The following is a 22,912-nucleotide window of genomic DNA, read 5'->3' as shown; positions in this document are numbered from 1 at the left end:
CCCCCCAGTCTCACCTACCGTCACCGTGGCCAATCATACCACGGCAGAGGAGGTTGTCGCCACAGGAAGCGACCCTCCCCGCGTCGTGGCCCCTCAGGGTAACGCCACAGACGAAGACGCCCCGTTTGGCGGCTGGCCAGGGAACGCCACCGAGGGCGGCCTCCTCGTTAACAGCAGCTCCGCCCAGGGGCTGCCCCCCTCCTCCTCCGACAACGGAAACAGCTCGTCAGACCCGGCGCCCACCTCCACCGACAGCGGCAATTTCCTGAACAGGCAGGTGCCGGCCACCACACGGGGTCCTGGCAACGGGTCGGGCCCGGCTCTGGACTCTCCGTTGGCACGGGCGACCATCTGCCTCAGTAAGATGGACATTGTGTGGATCGTGCTGGCCATCAGTGTGCCTGTGTCCTCCTGCTGTGAGTACCCAGATCTAAGGCTCTCTCTGGAGAAAAAAAACTGCTTCTAAGTCCAAAAAACGTTTGAGTGAAAATTACAATTGTGTCGGTTTTTGAATGAGTCATCACAGGGATGTAAGAACACATGAATTATGAGTATGAGCAGCTCTTACAGTACTCGTTGAGTCATGTTAACATTTTATAAACCCTGGTCTTACGGTACTCTCTAATATCTCTACCTTCTCTTTCGATCTCTCTCCCTCTATCCCTCCCTCTCTCTCTCCTGCTGTCTACCTCCTCTCTGCTGACTCCATACCCCCCCCCCCATTTCTCTCCGGGTCCTCCTCTTAGCGGTGCTGCTGACCATTTGTTGCATGAGGAGGAAGAAGAAGTCATCGAGCCAGGAGAACAACCTGAGCTACTGGAACAACGCCATCACCATGGACTACTTCAGCAGGCACGCTGTGGAGCTGCCCAGAGAGATCCAGTCCCTGGAGACGGCAGAGGTAGGCGACGCACAACACACAGACACACACACTCACTCACTCACATACACACATACTCACTCACTCACACACACACACACACACACACACTCACTAACGCACGCACGCACGCACGCACACACACACACACACACACACACACACTCACTCACATACACACACATACTCCCTCACACACACACACTCACTCATGCACGCACATACACACACACACACACACACACACTCACTCACGCACACACACACACACACACACACACAGCTAGTGAAGAGGAAACAGTTCAATATAAAAATCCATCAATTCAGAACTTTAATTGAAATAGCAATTTTGTAATAACATCAACTTTTTGTGGCATTTTAAGATAGACTGTGACTCACTTCCTGGACTGACTGAATTGAATTAATCTCAGCCCAGCCCATCAGTTCCTGTACAGCTCACTCACAATATTGGAAATGTCACAGTGCTTGTATTGGACGTCTCTCTTACATGCTTTAAGATAAGATAAGATAATTAATTGATACCCCCAGGGGGAAATTAGATATTTCAGCAGTTGAAGATTACAGAAAGGCATACATACTGTACATACATACATACCTAACTACCTACCTACCTACCTACCTCCTTCCCACCTACCTCCCTACCTACCTACCTACCTACCTACCTACCTACCTACCTCCCTCCCACCTACCTCCCTACCTACCTCCCTACCTACCTACCTCCCTACCTACCTCCCTACCTACCTACCTACCTACCTACCTCACCTACCTACCTACCTACCTCACCTACCTACCTACCTCCCTCCCTCCCACCTACCTCCCTACCTACCTACCTACCTACCTACCTCCATACCTACCTCCCTACCTACCTACCTCACCTACCTACCTACCTACCGGCTGTCTAGATATATGTAGTAATACACATGTATACAGACATACGTGAACACCTCTATGACACACGGAACACTCAGGCACTGTTGTATAGCCTGCTGGCTGCTGGCACAAAGGAAGGTCTGAACTATGCAATTATTGCACCTGGGTGGGATGAGTCTTTGGCTGAAAGTGCTCCCCATCTGCCACAGCTCGCCATAGAGGGGATGGGAGAGGTTGTCTAGGATAGACTTCAGTTTGTCCCTCATCCTCCTCTCTGCCACAGACTCCAGGCTATCCAGTTGTTGCCCCACGATGGAGCCAGTCAGTGTGATTCGATTAGGTGACAGGATATATCATTTACGATTTAAGAAAAAACAATAGAAATGTACTGTATCTCCAATGCATATTTTACACTGCGACTTTATAGACCCCATCAATATGTTAGTATCTGTTATTACTGAAGGATGCACATGTCCTGACAGTAGGATGACTACAATATAGCCATAGGTCAACAGGGCTATTTATTTTGTGGACTACAGTGCCCTCTGCTGTTTCCTTGATGGTACTGCATAGTATCAAACTTCAACTAGTATGTTGGTGTGAATGCTTTATGTCTGCTTCTCAGCACATGCACATCATCTCAACTCCTAACAGCCACTGTTGATGATGTCACATCACTTTTCATCTCCTCTCTTCTTCTTTTCCCTGACCGCCTCTTTTTCTCGGATCCCTCCTCCGATTGGCTCCCTCCGTCGCTCGCTCTCCCTCCATTTGCCGTTCCCCTGCGATGGTACAGGAGTGTGATGGCGGGGCCGGGACGTGCTTAGGGCGCCCCTGTCGGTGACATGCAGGTGTTGTCTCCGTGCTCCGTGTAGAGCAGACGGTAGCTCCTAGAATTCCCTCCTCTGGAATAACAGCTCTGCCTCGTAGACTAAGGACTCCCCCTTGTAGTCACCACCATATTTCTCCCTCCACCACCCTTAAGCTCTCATATTCATAATTGTTTACATTCATGTTATACCAATCCTAGCTAGTCCCAGGGCTGACTGTGGAATTTGACATAATTCTTATTCATATTATGTCAGTGCCATATTCATCAGAGGGTGGATATTACTTGGTGGAATGGCCCCTCTCCTCCCTCCCTCCCTCTCCTCCCTCCCTCTCCTCCCTCCCTCCCTCTCCTCCCTCCCTCTCCTCTCCCTGCGCCCTCTGTAGAGCTAATCATCTCTGTCACTCTGGCATTATTCTCTCCCTTATGCTCCACCATGGCACCGCGCTACTGCTGAGTCATCCCCACCGGAAGATTTCTCTCACTCCCTCTCTCCTCCCTCTCTCCTTCCTCTGTTACATCGCTCAGTCACCCCTCCCTTCTTTTCTGTTCCTCTGCTCAGCTGCCCCTCCCTGTATTTCTCTCCCTCTGTCTATTCTCTTGCTCTGTTCTGCTAGTTTTATTAGCCCCATATATCCTCTGTCCTCCATGTCAAATACAGCCCCAGCTGGAGTGATGTCTAGTGTGCTTAGACATACAAAACCCCTCTGCCTGTTTTTCAGCAGCCTTTAGGACTAGCTAGTCTCTGTGATCGTGCGTCCGGAATGCCTTATTGTAGTGTTATTTTGTAGTATTCAAGGTCATTAATAAGACTCTTTGCGGCAAATGTGGACGTCCCTCCCTTGGAAAATCCCTAATCTAATAGGACTGGATTGGTGATAGCTATGTCACTGTCACCTATCCAATCATGTTATGTCTGATATTATCTCAAGGAGAGGAGTAAAGCCTATAGCTTTTATTGTATAAGACAAGCTATGGCTCATGGCTCACAGCTCCGGGCATTGACAGTCATGAGCCATAGCTTGTTTTATACAGTATATAAACTAGGCTTAAGGATTCAGGGGCCCCATTTTGATGTGTCTGTGTGTGTGTTTGTAGGAGCAGGAGACCTGTCTGCCCCCTAATGGAGACTACAGTGATAGTGGCGTGGTGCTGGTTAACCCCTTCTGTCAGGAAACCCTCTTCATCAACAGAGACAAAGCCTCCGACATTTAGAGAGAGCTGATGCTGGAGGCCATATCCTGACACCGCCAGAACCAGACTGTCAAAATAAAAGTCTCCTCTCCACGGCTTTCTTCCTTCCCCTCCTCCCACTGTTGTTGTCATTTTTATACGTGTGATAAATCTTCAGAGACTCCACTTTATACTGTACAGTAAGACTACGAAGATGAGCCTAAAGGAAGAGAGAAATAAACAGTAAATATTTACTATGAGGGTGAGGCCCCACATATTTTTCTGATGTACATTTTCTACAAATGCTTAATTGTGATAAGGGTTTTTATGTCTTTATAAAATACACAGTATGTGTGGTTTCAGTTTTGTTACAGCAGCTTGATTGCATTGTGGGTGTTGCCACTTGAATTCTGATTCTGCTTTAGAGAGAAAAATGCTGTAAAAAAAAATAAAAAATAAAAATAAAAACATTTAAACATTTATTTTCAATCAAACCCAAAACACTTACTTAAAAGCCTGTTGAACTTGAATTCCGCACCTGCGCACTTGAGGGGATTGGAAGGTCTGGAGCTGGATTTGTAAGTCTTAGTAGAATGGAAATACAAGTATTATTGTGTGAGCTTTTGTAGTTGGGGGGTGGGGGGTGGGGGGGGATGAATCTGAGATGTGGTGGTTGGGGGTGGGGGGTGGGGGGGGATGAATCTGAGATGTGTTGGTTGGGGGGTGGGGGGGATGAATCTGAGATGTGGTGGTTGGGGGGTGGGGGGGATGAATCTGAGATGTGGTGGTTGGGGGGTGGGGGGGGATGAATCTGAGATGTGGTGGTTGGGGGTGGGGGGTGGGGGGGATGAATCTGAGATGTGGTGGTTGGGGGGTGGGGGGTGGGGGGGATGAATCTGAGATGTGGTGGTTGGGGGTGGGGGGTGGGGGGGATGAATCTGAGATGTGGTGGTTGGGGGGTGGGGGGGGATGAATCTGAGATGTGTTGGTTGGGGGTCTCTGGACAGGATTTGAAAGGCTTTTCCCTTTGTTTGTTACCAGCCTCTCAGTAGAGGGACCACATAGATGTCTCAACTTGTCTTAACTAATGTGTCAAGCTGGTGTGGCTCTCTATGTGCTAGTTGGTCTGGGTGTCACATATTATGCGTGTGTATTACAATTTTATATAAAACGTCTACATTGCAAGTGCTGAAATTCACACATAATAAGGTTATTACTGTAATGTCATGTAAAATTACACCGCACACCTTTTTCCAAAGCTCAAGAAAATGTGCATTAATTTGCTTTGTTCTTTGGTTCTATAGCCTACTATTACCGCATTCAGTGTGTTTATTTTGTTAGAGTAATTGGATTTGATCAAGGAATAACATACACTACACTATATGATATACTGTGATATAATTCGTTATTAAATCAATCTGAGCACAAACCAGATGATTGGTGTTCAAATAAACAACATCCCTGTTATATCTACATGTCTAGTTTATTCTGTGTGTGCGTGTGTGTGTGTGTACGTGTGTGTTAGAATTTGTGTTATGGAATGGAGTTCTGATTGAAGCATCTAGTGTAGGGGAAGTTTTCATCACTATTCTGTAGGAAATAATTACGTTTTCTAACCTCGTCCATCCATAGGCTTCAGTCTTTGTCCATGCAAGTAAACTGTGTGAATTACTGTAATGTACAGGTAGGCCTATTGAATGATGTTTGATTATAACTGACCAATGAAAACACTGAGATATTTTCATCCAGAATATTTACTGTGAGCACATGCAGTGACAGTTCAATCGAATGCATATTTTCATCATCAAATCAATTTCATTTATCATGCTTTACCATTGCTTTTTCCTCACAAATTCTGTCTTAAATTGTGAAATGCTGCCTGTCTGTTATTGCCAGCTCATTCATGCAACCATGGAGGATTATGTTGAAAATGATACACCATGCCATTGATAATGTTAACATCTTGATCTGTTGGAAGTTTGTCACTGCAAGGGACAGTAATCAAGAGTCATTAGAAAGGTCATTATTCCACAGTAGGCTACTGTATGTAGAATGGGAAGCTGGGGCAGTACCTTGTGTCCAACGTCATGTCTTTTTTATTGTAGCATAAACACTGTACTTTTTACTGCTGAGCAATAAAAGAGAAACGCTTGGGAAAACATCTGTCTTGTTTCTAGCTGGGATTTTGATGAGCATAGCCCACAAAATGAGAATACTATACATAAGGGAGGGAGTAGCCGCATGGCCTATAGGCCTATATGTGGGATAATGATAACATAACAAACATACTTTCAACCACTATGACAAAACACTAGGTAGGTGTCTTGCTGACCACAGCTAAACTATTCAGTGCTATAGAATGTTCTTTGTTCATCTGTGCTGGATCTGACCAATGGTCCATTGATATAGAATCCTGATCCTAGGCCATGTCCAGTGGTCATTGGTTGTGGCAGTATTACCACACAAGGGCGGTATCATAATAGAATAATCTAATTTAATTATATATACGGCTTTGAGCCATACTTGTCACAAGATAAACTATACTCTGCTTGATTATGTCCAATGTTTGCAATAACAATGTTATCTGTGATTCCATTCATGCCAAACCTTTGATGGAGAGAATAGGCCTACAAATAGCCTACATGTGTTGTTGGCTATGTGTATAAAAGAAAGCAGTAACAGTAGGCAAAGGAAAAATGAGAGATGTTTGAATAGATGATTTGTTGAAAATAACATGGGATCATCTCTTATAATGCTGTATAATAGTGGTCCAATTTGCCAAACATTTATATTATGATGGTAATTTTTTTCCACTAAAGACCCACTGCCACATGAATAAACCTCGTGGTACCCTGCAAAAGAATGGGTGGGTCTTTACACCCGGTTAAAATGTGATAGGTTACATAAACACAAGAGACAATGTATCTCTTTTAGTCGATTGGTTATTCAGCATGTCTATCATACGAGTCTCGTGGATGTTTGTATCCGGGGCAGTCTGAAATGCGTCTGCTGTACATCCGGCAGATATTACAGTCAGTCAGTCAGTCGTGTGCGATCTCACGGTGGACAGCCAGCTTGTTAGCTTAGCTAGAGCTAGTTAGTAAATGTGGCATTGAAAAACAGGCGTGTGGAGTCTCTTCATTTTGATAATCACGGCAGCGTTTAAATCGTGCAATATCTCCTGTTGTCTACGAAACCAAGCCGAGTCTTCAACCCGATTTTATAGGGTATTTTCACTAGTCGTTTTCAGATTAGTCATTGGGTCTCTAGCTAGCTAGCGAGGTTGCTCTTTGAAAATGGCGGATGTTGCTACAACTGGTGTTGGTGCGGAGAAGAGCCTGGATGATTTCTTTGCCAAGAGGGATAAGAAGAAGAAGAAAGAGAAGGGGAAGGGAAAGGAAACTGGAGCGGGACCCGCGCCCGTTGTCCTGAAAAAGAATAAAAAGGAAAAGGAGAAATCAACGAAAAATGAAAACCAAGATGCGCAGATTGAGAAGGTAACATTAACCTGGCTAGCCGGCCATGCTAACTAAGCCATCTAGCTAGTAACGTTAGGGCGTAGGCCTGGTGGTTCATTGGAATGGCATAGTTAGCCAGTCAACGTTAAACGGTATTTCTTTGGTTAATTTGTCATTTTCGATAGATCGTAAATCGTATTACTTTCTAGGTCTTGTTGATCACATCTAACGTTTGTTGTCAGACTCAATGTTCAGGATTGCCCATGGGAAACGTCCATTGCCCACCAGCTGCTCACGCAATCTGCGTTTGAACGAAATAATATTTGGTTTTTAACGTTAAGGTGTGTGGGCATGATGCACCAAGAACTGTCCGAATTTAACACCTCTCTGCTGTCACTGGAAATTATATAATGTCTTGTCTGCAGGAGGACGAGGAGGAATGGAAGGAGTTTGAGCAGAAGGAGGTGGATTACAGTGGGCTCCGACTGCAGGCCCTGCAGATCAGGTAAGATGGAGGGAGAAGAGATAGGGCTGTACCCTCTTGCGCGTCTTCACCAGTTGTCCCAGATGCCACGTTTGCCTGTCGTCTCGCCCTTTCACGTATCTGGTGGCTTACTGCAGTACCTGTACTTGCATAACCACATCTTGTGTCTGACTGTGTCTGGTGGTTTTGGCAGTGATGAGAAGGAAGAGGAGGAGTACGAGAGGGAGGAGGTTGGTGACGATGGAGAGATCATCCTGGTCTCTGGGGACAAAGTGTCTGGTCCCTGGAACAAGTCTGGTGCCGCGCCAGCTGCCCCCGCTACCCCTGTGGGTGAGTAAAGGCTCCTCTATCCTTTGCACTATGGAAAAATCACTCTGCTCATATTTATTGACAAATATAAACTCACAAATTATACAATAACAGCACCACGCTATTTAAAATGCATGGGAGACAAAGTGCGGTGCCCCATGTTCAACTTGGTAGTTGTTGTCCCCCCTCTTTCCTCTGCAGAGGAAGTGGAGGTGCCTGAGGCCAAGCCTGCAGGAGTGTATCGCCCCCCAGGGGCCCGGCTGACCACCACCAAGCGAGGCCCCACCCAGGGCCCTCCGGAGATCAACAGCGACACGCAGTTCCCCTCTCTGGCGGCGACCGCCAAACACGTGGAGACTCGCAAGTAAGTACGCCTAGGCAGCCACTGTTAAGGCCACACACACACACACACCGTGTTTTTGACATACACTATTGTGTCGATTGCGTTGACCCGGTCATGCTTGGTGTTGGCCGTTTCAGGGACAGAGAAATGGAGAAGACCTTTGAAGTGGTGAAGCACAAGAGCCGTGGCAGAGAGGAAGGTGGCGGCGCTACCATGCAGCAGCTGCAGCTTGATAACCAGTACGCTATCCTGGGGGCCAAGTAAGCCCCTCTCTCCTGCCCCCCCCACCCCCTCCGCCCCCACGCCCCGCCACTCCCCTGCCCATCCAGCGCGGTCCTGCCCGGCCCCCCACCTCCCACCCCAAACCCCAGAGGGAAGCTGAACTACAGATGTGTGTTAGAGCAGGCCTGACAAAGCGGGCGCTGCCACCACCACCACCACACAGATCATTCTCTCACACCACAGAACACACACGCACACACATGCACCCACACACACACACACACACACACAGGCACTCCTATACACCACATTGGCACGTTCTGAGACAAACACACACACCCATACATGGATGTACACATGCTCTCATGATATTGATACACCATACCTACAAAACACACAAACACACGCACACACAAGCAAGCACTTGAAAGGACTGAAGGACCGCATCTCAAGGGGCTGTGGTGAAAGAAAATAATCAATTGTACATGATACACCCATATGAACGACGCTGCTGCAGCAGCAGCAGCAACAACAACAACAACAACAAAGGACAACGTATTGTTGTCTTTTGTGGATTGTAATCGGAGCAGCAGTTGTGTTCTACAACTTCTCTCTGGACTTCTCAACTTGCTTTGATAAAGCCACAGAGGATCGATGACGAATTCTTGCGAGATGATGATTTTATGAACTTCTGTTGAAATAGATATATTTTTTGCGAGATCGTAATAGCCAGAACTGCACATGGTTTTCTGAGGGTGTGTGTGTTTGAGCTACAGTTTGGGGCACGAGAGGTGGGGGGAGACTACCTCCGTGGCATAGCTGTGGTGACCATGTTGGCTGGGCTTTAGCCTGTGATGGGCAGAGGATTGGGGGGGGGGCTACCACCAGCCCCCACAGAAGATGACCGCCAAGCTCTTTCACCTAGAAACTTGAAGACCCTCGATAATGAGACTCTGCAAAGATCTGTGGACAAGGAATAAAGGTTATGGTCCTCATATAGAATTACTATTAAAAGTGGCCTTACTGTAAAGAGAGAGAAACTGCTTTGTCTTCTGAAGAGAAGCTTGCTAGCACGTCGTCTTCATGGGCTGTCGGCTGCCTGTGGATCCCACCACTCTGAGAAAAAAAACCTCTGTTCAAGAATGTAGTGCTGAGTTGTAGTTTGTCTGAACAACTCCAGCTACATTATATCCACTGTTTTCTTGCTACCCCCGTTTTTTTGGCTTTCTTTAACACCGACAAACCAGTTATTAAAACTTCTAATTTCTAATCTGAAGTCATTCCTTTTGGTAAATGTGTTGACTTTCTGGTAGGCAGTGTTTCCACCTAGGTGTTAAGTCAGTGTAAAGAAGGAGGTCTAGTGTTGAATTGGGTTTAAGGGCATATCGACCCCCTATATGTTAAAGACAACACTGGCTGCAGCAGCCTGTAATAAACATTTGACTAATTGATGCCATCTGTATTACCCCATGGAAACTAGTCTTCATCCTGTTACATCATTTTGATTGCATATCTTCTTTTTTTTGTTCCTATCCATTGCATTGCTCATGTCTCCCAACTAGGCATAGAAACTCATGCAGCATAAGTCATCCCTGTTCCTTCATCAGACGGGTTTTATTCATGGAAGATGGGGTCTCAGCACTTCATTGAAATGTTTTAGAGCAGGTATATACCCCATATATGTAACCCTGTTTCTGGAGAGCTTCAGTGGCTGAAGTGACTTTCCTATCTGGCACCAAAAGCAGCTGATGTGTCTCTAGTGAGCCAGACGTGTGACCCAGGCCCTGTTTGAATTCTCTCAAATGCATCCTTCCAGTGTCTCAACCAGTGATCTGATTGACTGGACAGGTGACGGGACATAGCCGATGCCCATCCTGTCAGATCAGTGATTTCCCAAGGAAAAGGTGGAGGGAGGATGCTTTTCTAGAGAATATTCCATAGGATCAGATGGTTTGGAATAGCTTGTGTTTCTTAGGTGGAACAATGGGTTAGGAGGGCTGGAGTTGTGTTCATGTTTCTGTCAAAGCCATTCAAATGATCCTGGATCTAGATCTGTATGTGCTTCGGACAGCCCTCTATCACTGGCTAGACATGTATAGCTGTAGATGTTTTTGTAGACAACTTGCTAGTCATGGCCAGCTGTCTGGAGCACATACAGATCTTAATCAAGGCTATTTCAAAATGTTATGAATCTTAGAGTATGATAAAGAATTGCTGAGTTAGAGGGCCATCTTGGAAACATCCTGTGGGCCCTAACCTGCCAAAACACTGGCTGGATGTAGACTGAATCTGAGACCTGTTGAACTCAAAATAAAAATCATCCTTGTGATTTGTGTCTTGTCTGAGTTTTTGAACAGAAAGGAATTTCACAGCGGTAAATCAACGTTTATTTCGATATACAATGCATGCTACACTTAAGGGTTAAAATATGCCTTGGAGCCATTTGGTCTCTTCAAGCTGTGGTGTAGTTTGTTCAGGGTGGTTGTTGAGTTTGGCCTCCCTGTTGCATCTTTGCCAAGGAATAATTTACCTTGCAAAGAGAAATAAAGGAAAGGCATATTCAGGTCATCATATTAGACCCACAGACTAGTCTTGTCCCAACACTCCTCATTGGTGTTCCTAACTTGCTTCCTCATCACTTCAACAGGTGGAAATATTTAAGTGTCACAAAGGAGAGGAGCCAATGAAGACTGTTGGGACTCAACCGGCCTTAAACTGATTCCCCTGGAAGAGTCCCAGTGCACTCACCTTCTCTGTCATTCACTTGTACTCATACCAACATCTTCCTCTGGCTTGGCTGTCACGAATCCCTTTGTATTCTCAAGGTTATGATATGTTGATCCTTTTCGCCTCTGAAAAAAGAAAAGCAAGAACCTAACATAACTATTATTGTCAACATGAGGCCACTGACCAGACTGTTTAAATTGTAGCACATCCATGATCCATGAACATTGACTATTATTCTGTCAGATTTCAGACTGAAGCAACAGCATCCTTCACTGGAGTTACCCTTGGTAGATTGTTCCCTTTTGAATCGTTAGGTGATCGTTGGTCTCTTGGCGACTGAAAAACAGTAATATGATTAGGCTCTGTATTAGAGCACACCACGATACGTTTTGTCAATAACATGACGGTGGCTTGTTTGCCAGCTCCTCTAATCAATCATAGCCGAGGGACTATTGTTGACTAACACAGTTTACCCTGTTCTAGTGAGGTCATTGACTGGTTAAAGAACAAATCCGATATCAAAGGACACGCACTACCCAGACACCACCCCCAATTCTGGTAGGCTACTTTAATGTTAATCCCATAATAAGCGTTTAGACTAAATTCTGTACTAAATCATAACTTGTTTCAAAAGACACTTATGAATCAATATTGAAATCAGTATTTTTATGATGTCAAACCTTTAAAATTATCAATATTTATTAATTTGCTGTCATATGTTGTCGTTGATTAGGCATAACTGACAGTTTTTTCAGCCGTATTAAAGGATATTCTTTCTTACCCCAATTGTCTTATCCGCCAGAATAAGACCCACCACCAGACACAGCAGAATTATTGTTCTCATCTTCATCTTAGGACCAGTGGTTCCGTTTCCCCACAGTGACTCGCTTTTATTAGGAACGTCATCTGTCTGGCTAAGGCCTATGGGTGGTTTGTTCATGGGCGGGGATTAGGCTATGTGATCTTTGTTTTGTGGATGAGCTGCTGCGTTTGTCCCATCCCCGTACTCTACTGTAGGAAGTGTTCGTTCCGTCTGCCTGTCTGTCTGATTGCCTGCCATTCTATTTGCCTCATAGTTGAGGATGATACTGATTGACTGCTAGACTACGGATAGTAAATTGCCAATTTGGGAACCTTTAAAGTCAAAACTAAACCTTCTATTCTATTCCTGCCTGACCACTGTCCTCTTGCGTAATTATCTGGATTCTCAGACACGCCCACTGTTACCATGACAACGAATGTCAACATGAGAAATGTGCTGCTGTAAGTCTTCATGGTAGTGTGATTTTAGGCTACTATCGAGCCAGGTACCTGTCAGTTAAACCTTTAATGTCGTTTCCAAACTTCAAAAACACAGGTACGATGTTTTCCCTCATGCCATTTCGCTAGATATCACGTTAAAGGGAAAGTTGACCAAGAGCATCTTTTCAGACTGAGTGTGGCGCTATGAGTACTGGGAGCAGTGAAGTGAGCGTGTTTGTTCGCATTCGACCGACTGCTAACTTTGCACAAGAGCTCATTGAATATCTATCCGATGGACAGGTAAGCGTGATTGCACACTTCATTTCAAGCAGTGTTTGGAGTTTGAATCTGTGAAACGTACCATTAATTGTGACCAGGGCAATATGCTTATTGATTAAGCTAACAGCATTAGTCTAGATAACACTGAGCTTGTGAATAAAAATCACACCCAGGTGGTGAAGTAAGCAGTGCAGTTTTATGAGCACCCTCTACTGCCCTCTAGTGCTGTTGTGCAACTGTGTTGGTGATTCCTGATTGGTCTAAATCTCATGTTACGAGCAGACACACACACGGATATATATGTCATATAATATGTCACATATTAGAAGCTGCTGCACCGCTTCAAAACACAGCTCATTTGCGCTAAAAGATCAAATGAAGCAATAGTTTTGGAGTGACTGTGAGCATGACCTTTTTCGTGTGCCACGATGTCCCCCTCTCCCTCCCTCTCTTTTCCCCTCAGACAGTGAATGTCCGTCAAAGGAAGGACTCTAGGAAGGGGGTGGTGAACAACCAGCCGAGCTCCTGGTCCTTCCGCCTGGACGGCGTCCTGCACGATGTGTCCCAGGAAGAGGTGTACGCCCGCGTGGGACGAGAGGTGGTTCTGGGGGCGCTGGAAGGGTACAACGGTAGTAGCTCGCTCACTCACTAACATCATCTCGGAGCCAGCCCACTTGTTTGACAAGACTGTTAACGTAGCATTTGCTGGACGTCTTGCTGTCTGAATAACCAAGGGAACATCTCTCATTTTCCCCTGTTGTTTCAGGCACTGTGATGTGTTTTGGGCAGACCGGGGCAGGGAAGACCTACACCATGACTGGAGCCACAGAGAGCTACAAGCAGAGAGGACTCATCCCTCGCGCCCTACAGGAAGTAACGTTATACTCACGCCCAAGACCAAACCTAACAACTATTAGGCAACACAAGCTCCTCTGTTGGCTATCCTGTGCTACCAATTCTGCTAAATATCTATAGTTACAATATTAAGAGGAAAAAGTTTTGCCCTGTGTTCGCGGTGGTCACACTCCGCCCACTCCATTGGCTGTGTCTCCGTCTCGTACTGATTACAGCTCACTTATCTGGCCCCCGGGGGATTACTGATTTTTTGCTTCCCTCTGGAATATGTAGAGAGTGGGTCGTATGCCCACCTCCCTTGTTCTCTGTAAAGCGCATTGTGTTGCCTTTGGGTATGAAATGCGCTATACAAATAAAGCTTTGATTGATTGATTGATTGATTGAAACCCCCAGGTGTTCCGGGAGGTGGAGCAGCGGTCCGACCACACCTTCGCTGTGCACCTGTCCTTCCTAGAGATCTATAACGAGACCCTGGTGGATCTGCTCTCCTCGGTACGGGGTCGCCCAAGCACGGCTCCAGGGGGCATGGCGGTGGTGGAGGAGCTAGGAGGGGGCGTGTCCATCAGAGGGCTGTCCCTGCATCCGGTCTGCAGTGAGGAGGAGGCTCTCAACCTGCTTTTTGAAGTGAGTACTACTGACCCGGGTACTTCCAAATACTATTCAAAATCATTTCAAATACTTTGAACTTGATTGATATTCCTTGGCATGATAGAATCAATGGGATGGTCCCAAAAATGTTAACCCAACCCACCTGACACTCAAGGCAGTCTCAAGCGAACGCTCAAAGTATGTCAAAGGAATTCAAATATGATGTGACGCAGATCTGGACTGTATCTATCTATACCAGACAGCTCAACCTCGTAACCTAGCTGGGAGAAATAGTGCTTGCTCGTGTAGATGCTGAACCACAATGTCCTTCTTGACGTTAGGGAGAGATGAACCGCATCATCGGAGCTCACGCCCTCAACAAGAACTCTTCCAGATCTCACTGTATCTTCACCGTGCACATCGAGGTAAGAGGTCACACTCAAAACACACGCATGCACACACACCCACACACACAAAGGTCACAGCACTCAGTATTCACATTGGCATAATGTAAATTAGGAGTGTCATTTACCATTATGTCTTTAAACAATAATTTCAGCAATTGTTGGAATGCAGAGACGGGGCTAAATGTAACACTTGTGCTTTGTAGTCTCGCTCCCGCACTCTGTCTGACGCCAAGTACGTCACCTCCAAGCTCAACCTGGTGGACCTGGCCGGCTCCGAGAGACTGAGCAAGACCGGGGTGACTTCTGAAGAACTTTCACTTACTGTATAAGTCCACATGTAGAATTACTGACTGCACCTTGTGCATCTACCCACCTTGTGCATGACCTTGAGGGGATAATATCTTTCCCATTACTGGGCAAAGGTTGCCAGGTCTTGTGCGTAAAAGCCCCCTATCTGACCGCCTGTCCTCTCTGTGTGGTCCAGTCGGAGGGCCAGGTGCTGAAGGAGGCCATGTATATCAACAGGTCCCTGTCGTTCCTGGAGCAGGCCATCCTGGCCCTGGCTGACCGGCGGAGAGAGCACGTTCCCTTCAGGCAGACGAAGCTCACCCACGCCCTCAAGGACTCGCTGGGTAGGCCTGCCGACGGGACGGGTGCCGGGCAACCACCAAACAGGAATGATCGGGTCATCTGTACATCTGGGCGCTTGATTACAGCAAATGACTCAGAGTGTTGATACCACATCAAACTCAAATCAGTGAATAGTATGTCTATTTAGAATATAGCCCACATGTAGTATAGATTGAAGAGAGGAGGATAATCAACTCTCCCTCCCTTCTCTGTCTAGGTGGGAACTGCAACACAGTGCTGGTGGCCAACATCTACGGAGAGGCTCGGCAGGTAGAGGAGACTGTAAGTATCAGGCTCTATCATGCCAACAAGGAAGACAGCTGGCATATACCTGATTGTAACGCCCTGGCTCCGTTACGAATCCCATACTTCCATACTATATAGTATCCCAAAAAAAGATTTGGTCTGTTCCAATACATAGTTCTGTATGCCAATGCAGTATGCCAAAAATACCAGGATGACCTACTACGACCAGTCGCATATTGCAGTATGCAAGCCAGCATGCTTTTCTGGCTATTCTGACCCACAATCCTCTGCGCAGCATAAGATTTGTCACATCCACGGAGCTGCCGAGATGGCACAGACAGATGACGGTGCATTGACAGCGCAATGATGAGGTGGTAGCATGACATGAGTATTTCTAGTATCATCATTATCAGTTCATCAGTTGTCAAAACGAAATGCCAACAAACTGGTTGTGCCAGCCAACTATTGTATGTGTTCCCAAAGAAATGTTTAGTTTAAGCTTATTGGATAAGTTCTTTGACTTCCTGTCGCCAGGGGTTAAATTGGGATTTGTTATCTGGGGGGAGCGTTTTCTCCTGGGTGGCTACACTTGCAGCGCCTCACCTTTTATACATAAAGCACCTTTTTGCACTTAAATAGCACCTTTCCACACAATCCACTAGCCTGGCATTGCGACCCTGATCACGTGATGATATAGGAACAGCACGTGAGATCACGATGGTAAACATGAAATGGCTGCATTCTTTTAACAATAAAGAATCCTAGAAAAAATGAAAAAATAAATAAAATGTTGATGATAGATGTGCTGAGGTTGAGCTCCGGCTTATGACATTTGGGAACCTATGTGCCGGGGCTGAGCCCTGGAGAGCTCCGGCCCAGTTTAACCCCTGAGCCCTGGAGAGCCCCGGCCCAGTTTAACCCCTGAGCCCTGGAGAGCTCCGGCCCAGTTTAACCCCTGAGCCCTGGAGAGCCCCGGCCCAGTTTAACCCCTGAGCCCTGGAGAGCCCCGGCCCAGTTTAACCCCTGAGCCCTGGAGAGCTCCGGCCCAGTTTAACCCCTGAGCCCTGGAGAGCCCCGGCCCAGTTTAACCCCTGAGCCCTGGAGAGCTCCGGCCCAGTTTAACCCCTGAGCCCTGGAGAGCTCCGGCCCAGTTTAACCCCTGCCTGTCGCCATAAAGACACATATGACCATCCAGAGTTTATAACTTCAGATGAATGAACAAGTTTGGTTTTCCTCTTATCTAACAGAAGAGGAACAGATTTACAGACATGGGTTATTTGGATAAATCGACCAGATATTGGGAATCTACATGGTTATTTTCTCACCTGAAAAAATATCTAAACAAAAATATAGTGACATATTAACCATATTAAAAGACAAAATTATAACAACTTTTAGCCTGCTTTAAAATCCCCTCTATCGCTGTCGGCTGGTGAGAAATGCATTCTGTGAATTAACTTGCGGTAGGCTAGTATGTCCCTTTGTATGTGTACTGCATGCAAAGTACATACTTTGTAAGGGCACTTGAAGTACGTACTAATAGTAAAAAGTATAAGTATGCAATTTGGAACGCAGCCCCTGTCTACAACAGAGACCTGGTGTGTGTCATGACCTTTGACCCACTCCATGTTCGCTGCAGCTGTCCACCCTGCGCTTCGCTAGCAGGATGAAGCGTGTGAAGACCGACCCTGCTGTGAACCACAACATAGACCCCGTGGTGAGACTCTCACATACTCTACATACTACACACACTCTCACTTACATACTACTACATACATGCTACAGTACATACTTTTATTCAGTACTTGCATACTAGTGTGAGATCCTGGGGGATCTGGTGCGGTCTGATCAGGCGCGCTCACTGTGTGCAGCTCCATGTCCGGAAGCTCCAGAAGGAGATCCAGCTGCTGAAACAGGAGCTCTCCATCCACGACACCCTGGTAAGGACGCTGCTGCGCTCCTACAGAACCCTGACTACAGAACCTGACTACAGGCCCTGACTACAGAACCTGACTACAGGCCCTGACTACAGAATCTGACTACAGAACCTGACTACAGAACCTGACTACAGGCCCTGACTACAGAACCTGACTACAGGCCCTGACTACAGAATCTGACTACAGAACCTGACTACAGGCCCTGACTACAGAACCTGACTACAGGCCCTGACTACAGGCCCTGACTACAGAATCTGACTACAGAACCTGACTACAGAACCTGACTACAGGCCCTGACTACAGAACCTGACTACAGGCCCTGACTACAGAATCTGACTACAGAACCTGACTACAGGCCCTGACTACAGAATCTGACTACAGAACCTGACTACAGGCCCTGACTACAGAACCTGACTACAGGCCCTGACTACAGAACCTGACTACAGAACCTGGTAGGACTAGAGGTGATGGGTGACTGAACACAGGTGCTGCCAGGTATGACAGTGAGACACCTCATTAACCTGACCCTCTTCACACCTCGGAATGTAACACGTACGCACTCGCGCACACACACGCACACACACACACACACACACACACACACACACACACAGTACCACAGCTTTCTCTTATAACATTAATCAGTAGCGAGGTAGCCCCGGGATGCATATCTGAGCATTTCCAGGTTGGTTTGTACCCTACAATCCCTCTATAGATGTCACATTACGATCGTGCACAGACAGAGTCTGAATCATGAGTGAGTGATGTGATCATAGCTCCTCTTCCCATTCGCCAGGCCAACCGTGTGGGCGTGTCCCACGAGCCTCTGACTGAGACCCAGGTGGTGGAGATCCAGAGCCAGGTGCAGGGGTACCTGGACGGAAGCCTGGAGGAGATCAATGTGAGAGGCCTTGGTAGCTAACACACACTCTATCTGTGTCTCTCTCTCTCTCTCTCTCTCAACACATCCGACTCGGTTAAGAGGAGTTGTAATGTATACGTGTGATGCATGTGTAGTTGTGTGTAGTACAAGTGCAATATATCCCCTACATAGAAATTATTGATGCAGTTGAGCTGGATAAAGCGCTGTATGTTTCTCTGCTTTGCGCCTGGTCTCTCTCGCGCCTGGTCTCTCTCATGCCTGGTCTCTCTCGCGCCTGGTCTCTCTCCTCAGTTTGTGAACATGCGGCAGATCCAGGAGGTCTTCGCTCAGTTCAAGCTGGCTGTACAGTGAGTAATGGCCACCAGTCGAACAAGTACAACATGACTTCACTGACACAGACATCACTTATGACTAAGATCATGTAGAAAGCCTGTATGCGAGTGTTAAGCCGGGCTCAGATTCAAGATCAGACGCTAGTTTTCGAGCTTTAGTCTTGTCATAAGTCTCCGTCTTAGATTTGACATGCTGAATCTAAAAAAGTTTTAGAACTTAAGACGTAAAAAAAACAAAAAAAACAGTCAGTTTTCTATAAATTTATTTTCAGATTTTATCTTGTTTCACCCAATTTGGTAGTCAATTACCCCTTACTAACTGTCGAGGAGTTGTGCAACCCCGCCGGTTGGCGATGCGAAGGAGAGAGACAACTCCACGACTCTCAGCTCGAGACCGTAATTCTGTGGTTCCGTGATGCGACGAACCCTTGAACCGAGGTCAAAGTAACCACCCTCAGTGAACAGCAGCCCAATATGCCGCTCCCTCAGAACTCAGGACCTAGCGAGACCGGGTCCCCGGTGGGCAGCTGCACCGAAACACGATGCGTTACACCTCCACACCACCGCGGACCCCCTGAAAAAGAGGGAGTTTAAAACACGACAACAATCAAATTCCCATTCTAAAGCGGCCTGCGCTGTTGTATCTGAGCGCTGGTGTGCTGTTCTGAGCAGGCAGCAGGAACAGAAGGTGAAGGCCGAGCTGAGCCGGACCTACACCCTGGTGGAGAAGACCCAGAGCACTAATGGATCTGCTGCTACCAAGGTCAGCCCTGCAGCTCACAATCACATTGCTCACTCATCGTGGACAGATACTGCTGTGACGTCGGTATATCTTCATGTGAAATCGGTATTTCAAGCAAAACCTCACAGGCTTTTGACACAAGGCCTAGAGGCTGAGAGGCTGTTTGTGAGCTGGTTCTGGATGGAGAGCTGAATGCTGTCGCCTGTGCTGTTGCAGCCCTGGTCGCCCCAAGGCACAGCGGGAGAGGTGGAGGGCCACGGATTCGGGGTGGGGACGGCAGCTCCGACGTTGAGACACGTCCGCCCCCCGTCCCCCGGCCGGACCAGAGCCAAGAAGGCCAAGGAGCCGTCCAGGTGAGTGTCCTGGCCTGGCCCCCGTGAACGTGTACAGTAATGTAACAGTAACGACATTGCCTTACGTCTTTTATGATTCTCCCTCTCGTTGAAGAGACATTCTTCCGGCGTTTTAAACGTCAGTAACTCTCAGATCGCCTCCCATCTCACTAGAGAGCTAGTATCAACACATTTTAATGACGGCTGGTTTACCTTCCGTCTGCTGTCGTGGCTGCGGTCCAGAATGTTCCGACACAATGCACCACCAATACGGCCGTCACATTCTAAGTGTCTGTAGAGCCTTACCCTTAACCCCCCCTCTCTCTCCACGTCTTGTGCCTGTCCAGCCAGGGCAGGAAGGAGGCAGTGGAGGATGTGCTCCCCGCTAGGGTCAACCCTGTCCTGCCCCCCCAGAGGGACCCTGAGGGCCAGGAGCCAGACACCCAGGGCCAGGAGCCTCAGGGGCCGCAGTCCGGCTCCAGAGAGCCCCCCAGGACTGAGTATTTCCCCTTCCAAATAGCTTTGTGTTGCATTAGTACTTCCTTGGTCCCTGAGCTGTTCTATTCTGTACTTCTGTTCTATTCTATTCTGTTCATTCTATACTTCTACTCTACTCTCGCTCTACGGCTTCTGTCTCATGCCGACTGTGTGTCCCCCCGCCCGCAGCTCTCCGCCCTCGAAGGCGGAGGCGTTCGAGGACTTCAAGGCAGAGCGCGGCAGTGAGATCAACCGCATCCTGTGGGACAACAAGGCGGTGTTGCTGGACCGCCGGGGCCGCCTCCGTGAGCTCACTGACGCCGTGAACGCGGCCAAGAGAGAGATAGACCACACCAGCTCCGCCCTGCAACACTGGAGGGATCGCAGGCAGAGCCAGGGTGTGTGTGTGTGTGTGTCTGTGTCCAGGGGGATATTCCACAAGTGAGAGTATTCCAACTTAGCCTGCTTTCGCCAGACCCAATTCGCAAAAAAGGGAGGGAGGTCTGGAAACTCACAGTTGCTTTCCGATTCCCAAGGGGCGTTACCAATGGGCGTAGATCAAAATGCCTCTGGACGCAATTGGATAGACCTACAACCAATCAGCGAAAATGCCTCTACGGCGCTCCTCTGTTCCGTCATCTTATTAAACCCGCCCCATATTAGATAAACGGTTGTGATTGGTACGAACAAATCTCTGTTCGAGCAGATTCAGTTAGAAAGGTTGGATATCCAGTCTGATCTGCGAGATCAGGCTGGTGACGCCAGGCTAATTCCAACTGAGTAAGCCTGACTTTTGCAATGAGTAAAACCTGGAGACTCTTCAAATCTGGAACATGGACTGAATTTGGAAAAAAAAATAGCTTTCCGGGTTTTACTTGTCAGGTGTCAGGCTTAGTCAGTTAGCTTTGTGGAACACCCCACTGCTCTTCTCACATTGTCTGTGTGGCCTAGGCTTGTCAGATAGACAGGGAGGGAACATTCATTTTACGGCGATGCACCATGTTTCTGTGTGTGTGTTTCTGTGTGTGTGTCCGCAGGTCAGTTTGTGACTGCGGAGGGGGTGCCCGTGCTGGAGGAGGAGGAGCTGTTTCTGGTGTTGCATCTGCGGGATCTGAAGGATCGCTACCGGGAGCAGTACGAGGAGCTGCGCGGCGCCAAGGCAGAGGCCAGCTACTGTCAGCACCTGGTGGACCAGTGCAGGACACGCCTAGTGAGCGGTGAGCGGCCACACCAGCTCACACTGGGCCGTATATACAGTAGGCCACTCCACCTGCTATACAGTAGGCCACTCCACCTGCTCTGTAAGACACCGGACACGTGTGATGTTGCCAGCAACAGGAATGGGCCAACTGGAACAATTATGTCAGTGTGGTTAATATGATGCTCTGTTAAAGTGCCGATTGTGATACATTGTAGGCTCACAGACTGTGTGTGTGTGTGTGTGTGTGTGTGTGTGTGTTTGTGCGTGTCCCAGAGTTTGAGAGCTGGTATAACGAGTCCTTCCTACTTCCCGAGGAGGTACAGGCCCTGCTGAGGTCCGGAGGCCCCATCAGGCCGGGTCTCATACCCGTGGACAAGGCCTTGGGTCTGGTCAGTCCCAGTCTGGACACATGGATACAGAACAGTGGACACATGATCCGACTAGTTTTGGTATCACAAACACTGACTTTGATTGTGGTGTTGTTGTGAATAGCGTGATTCTGTGTTGTCTTCAGGAGGAGGAGGTGGATGAGCAGGAGCATGTTGAGCGATTGCGGTGTGGGCTGCTCGCAGACAGCCCCAGCGAAGTCTCCTTCTACAACGCACGCAACAGGACACTGCAGCGGGTGGGTCTCATGCTCACACAGTTGAACAACCCGTGTTTTTGTCCCAGCTTCCTGCCTCCCTAAGCCATTTGACTCCTGCCAGGCCATCATAATGTAAATAAGACTTTGTTCTTGACTGACCAGCCTGTACAGGTTAGAGAAATGATAAACAGCTGTGCTCGTTCTGCCGTCTCTCTGCAGAGGACCTACAGTAGGGCCACATCTCAGACGTCGGTCCGGAAGAGCTCTCCTCGGGACTCTGGACACACCAGGCTGCCTGCTCTCGGTCACTTGAGGGGGGCGCTGCACAGCTCCTCTAGGGAGACCAGTGAGCAACAGGTGCTCCATCAAGAATCATTTCCTATGATTTGTCCAAAATAAAAACCAAGAGGATCTAGTACTGCTGTGGGCTTGATCTATTGAAGAATGAGAATGTGTGGGTGCAGAGTAGCTCATGTTTCCTGTTGACTTATGACCTTGGAGCTCATGACATCGGACAGAACAGATCATTAGGATCCACCAAGAACACAAAGACACAATGCAATGAATCAGCTTGTTAAATGAAAAGTAAACTTTATTATTCCTGAACCACAAAATAGACTTCTTTGGTTGTACAAATTCACTAGTTACAGTCATGGATGAGCTCTGACCCCCGACCCTAAGCACTTCTGTCCGTTTTCCTCCAATCCATTAGGAAAAACAACTGCCCGCCCAAGAGAATAACCCCAAAAGAAAAAAAACAAAACAGTTATTCTGCATTAAAATGTAGTGAATCCCACTTGTCTGGAAAGATTTACCTACGGCAAGTAAAAAAAAAAGAAGATATCAGCCATTCACAAAT

General features: G+C 47.5%; 3 protein-coding genes and 1 long non-coding RNA gene across 4 annotated transcripts in view; 3 read left to right on the top strand and 1 right to left on the bottom strand.

The window, feature by feature from the left end:
- The window catches only part of tmem108 (transmembrane protein 108), a 44,812-nt gene extending 40,423 nt beyond the window's left edge, over nt 1-4,389 (top strand). The window contains exons 3-5 of the mRNA XM_084461285.1: nt 1-416; nt 747-901; nt 3,699-4,389. The exon at nt 1-416 is cut by the window's left edge and continues 952 nt beyond it. Coding sequence (XP_084317411.1) covers nt 1-416; nt 747-901; nt 3,699-3,815 — 688 coding nt within the window. The 3' untranslated portion in view covers nt 3,816-4,389. The remainder of the gene's footprint in view (nt 417-746; nt 902-3,698) is intronic.
- Nucleotides 4,390-6,828: 2,439 nt separating this feature from the next.
- Nucleotides 6,829-10,852, top strand: cdv3 (carnitine deficiency-associated gene expressed in ventricle 3). The gene is made up of 5 exons (XM_084461259.1): nt 6,829-7,270; nt 7,657-7,736; nt 7,909-8,045; nt 8,226-8,388; nt 8,505-10,852. The coding sequence occupies exons 1-5, from the start codon at nt 7,070-7,072 to the stop codon at nt 8,629-8,631; spliced, it is 708 nt and encodes a 235-aa protein (XP_084317385.1). The 5' UTR covers nt 6,829-7,069; the 3' UTR covers nt 8,632-10,852.
- A 107-nt stretch (nt 10,853-10,959) lies between these two features.
- LOC311328275 lies at nt 10,960-12,236 on the bottom strand. The gene is made up of 4 exons (XR_014631197.1): nt 12,098-12,236; nt 11,599-11,652; nt 11,338-11,441; nt 10,960-11,119 (listed from the first exon to the last, which is right to left on the bottom strand). It is a non-coding gene; the product is annotated as an uncharacterized lncRNA (long non-coding RNA).
- Nucleotides 12,237-12,473: 237 nt separating this feature from the next.
- Nucleotides 12,474-22,487, top strand: kif9 (kinesin family member 9). The gene is made up of 20 exons (XM_084461258.1): nt 12,474-12,858; nt 13,301-13,466; nt 13,604-13,710; nt 14,086-14,316; nt 14,622-14,705; nt 14,891-14,983; nt 15,172-15,319; nt 15,535-15,599; nt 17,203-17,280; nt 17,435-17,503; nt 18,297-18,401; nt 18,675-18,730; nt 19,388-19,478; nt 19,674-19,810; nt 20,137-20,289; nt 20,456-20,664; nt 21,304-21,483; nt 21,741-21,856; nt 21,982-22,092; nt 22,273-22,487. The coding sequence occupies exons 1-20, from the start codon at nt 12,763-12,765 to the stop codon at nt 22,450-22,452; spliced, it is 2,475 nt and encodes an 824-aa protein (XP_084317384.1). The 5' UTR covers nt 12,474-12,762; the 3' UTR covers nt 22,453-22,487.
- The last annotated feature ends 425 nt before the right edge of the window (nt 22,488-22,912 follow it).

This window comes from Borostomias antarcticus (genome assembly GCF_949987555.1).
Source record: "Borostomias antarcticus genome assembly, chromosome: 2".
NCBI classification, from domain to species: Eukaryota; Metazoa; Chordata; class Actinopteri; order Stomiiformes; family Stomiidae; genus Borostomias; species Borostomias antarcticus.
This window is presented reverse-complemented; position numbering and strand designations above follow the sequence as displayed.